The following is a 1,978-nucleotide window of genomic DNA, read 5'->3' as shown; positions in this document are numbered from 1 at the left end:
CACCTCGTTGCCGTGCAGCCCCGCCGTGTAGCGGAACTCGGGCTCACCTGGAGGGGCCCAGCAGGGTCAGCAAACACCCGGGACCCTGGCTGGGGGCCCCGGTCCCTCACACCCCCCTCACCCGTCTCGTGCTCGCCCGGGTTGTCGGAGATCTCCATGGCGTAGATCTTCAGCCCCCGTGAGCTCTTGCCAATGTTGTAGATGCGGGTGATGGTGGGACACTCCTCATTCACCACCTTCATCAGCTGCAGGGTGGGGAGACATGGGGCAGTGCTTGGGGAATGAGCTCAGAGCTGCAGAGGATCCCACACCCATGGAGGTCCCACCCTATGAAGATGCCCACGACCACAGAGAATGCCATGCCCCACAGAGGTGCCCACTCCTCATGGAGGATCCCACCACCGTGAAGGATCCCACCACCACGGGTGTCCCATGCCCTACAGAGGATCCTGCCCTTCAGCAGTGCCCACCTGCCTCATGTCCTTGTAGGAATGGTGTCGGAAGTCCAGGTTGTCCGTGGAGGTCACCTCGTTCTGCTGGGTGTAGTAGCTGCTGACAGCTGTGGAGGGGACAGGGACAGAGCAGCGGGGGATGGCTGCAGGGGTCCCACCCCTGCGGCCCCCAGGCTGCTTTGGGGTGACTGTTACCCGAGAGGGGACAGCCCAGGACCTCCAGGCGCAGGCAGAGGCTCCCGTTCCAGCGCTGGGGGTAGATGCGGATGTAGCGGGCCACCACGGGCTCAGGGAACTCGCTCAGCACCGGCGTGTCCTTGTCCACGTTGCCATAAAACATCTGCCAGGAGGGAGAGATGTACCCCAGAGACTCCCTCCCCGCGTTTGCCCTGTCACCCACCCAGAACAGTCCCCACCATCTCCTCGTAGCCGTTGCTGTACATCACCCAGTGCTGGCTGTCGTTGCTGAAGCCCACGTAGAAGCTGGTGACAAAGTCATTGCTGTGGGAGGACAGGGACAGGTTGGGACGGGGGTCCCCACTCTGCTGCCCCCCCCCGCGGCTGTCGTCCTCCGCGCACCACGCGCCGTCAAAGAAATCCTCCTCGTTGGGGCCCGCCTGGGGAGAGGGAGGGGGCGTGGGCAGGGGGTGTCACTGTGACCATGGGGCAGGGGCTGGGGTGTCGCCGTGGGGCAGGGGCTGGGGTGCCCCTCCTCACCTGCATGTTGAGGCGGCCGCGCTGGGCGCCCAGCCCGTGGCGCAGCATGGACGAGGCCAGGATCTGGTCGTCCTCGATGCGGTGGGACTCCAGCCCGATTGGGGGACACCCTGGGGACAGCAGGGGTGAGGGGTTCACCCCCCCCAGCAGGGTGTCCCTGTCACCCCAGCAATGGGGACACTCACTTTTCTTCTCTGCTGGAGGGGCCCATTCCTCCTCCTCTGGATCCCACTTCTTCCCTCCTGGTTTTTTGGGTTTTCCTGGCAAAGGAGAAGGCACAGTGAGGGAGCAGGGATGGAGACAGGTGTGAGGGGACAGGAATGGGGGCTGGCACCCACCTTTGGGTGTGAGGGGACAGGAATGGGGGCCAGCACCCACCTTTGCGGTCCTGGCCCTTCTCCTCCGCCCAGCGTTCCTCCTCCTCCTCCTCCTCTTTCTTGGGCTTCGCTGTTGGTGAGGTGACACCCACCCCAGGGACAGTGACACCAGCCCCAAGGACATGCCACCCGCCCCAGGAACGTGCACTGATGCTAGGGGTGTGACACGCACCCCGGGGACATGCCACCTCCCTCACCATGCAGCCATGCCACTTACCCCAGGGACACGCCACCCACCCCAGGGATGTGCCACCCTCCCTGAAGACATGACACCCACCCTGGTGACGTGACACCCACTCCAGGGAGGTGACACCACGCAGATATGTCACCTGTCCCAGGGACATGCCACTGACCACGGGACATGTGACCCACCCTGGTGATGTGCCACCCACCGCGGGGATGGAACCCAGCCTAGGGACATGCCACCCTCCC

General features: G+C 64.6%; 1 protein-coding gene across 1 annotated transcript in view; it reads right to left on the bottom strand.

The window, feature by feature from the left end:
• The window catches only part of AEBP1 (AE binding protein 1), a gene marked incomplete at its 5' end in the record, with an annotated part of 6,457 nt that overhangs the window by 2,359 nt on the left and 2,120 nt on the right, over window positions 1–1,978 (bottom strand). Inside the window, 8 exons of the mRNA XM_031065086.1 lie at window positions 4–47; window positions 122–245; window positions 471–559; window positions 648–792; window positions 869–1,069; window positions 1,170–1,279; window positions 1,355–1,429; window positions 1,548–1,616. Coding sequence (XP_030920946.1) covers window positions 4–47; window positions 122–245; window positions 471–559; window positions 648–792; window positions 869–1,069; window positions 1,170–1,279; window positions 1,355–1,429; window positions 1,548–1,616 — 857 coding nt within the window. The remainder of the gene's footprint in view (window positions 1–3; window positions 48–121; window positions 246–470; window positions 560–647; window positions 793–868; window positions 1,070–1,169; window positions 1,280–1,354; window positions 1,430–1,547; window positions 1,617–1,978) is intronic.

The sequence above is a fragment of the Geospiza fortis genome, unplaced genomic scaffold (genome assembly GCF_000277835.1).
Source record: "Geospiza fortis unplaced genomic scaffold, GeoFor_1.0 scaffold658, whole genome shotgun sequence".
Classification (NCBI taxonomy): Eukaryota; Metazoa; Chordata; class Aves; order Passeriformes; family Thraupidae; genus Geospiza; species Geospiza fortis.
This window is presented reverse-complemented; position numbering and strand designations above follow the sequence as displayed.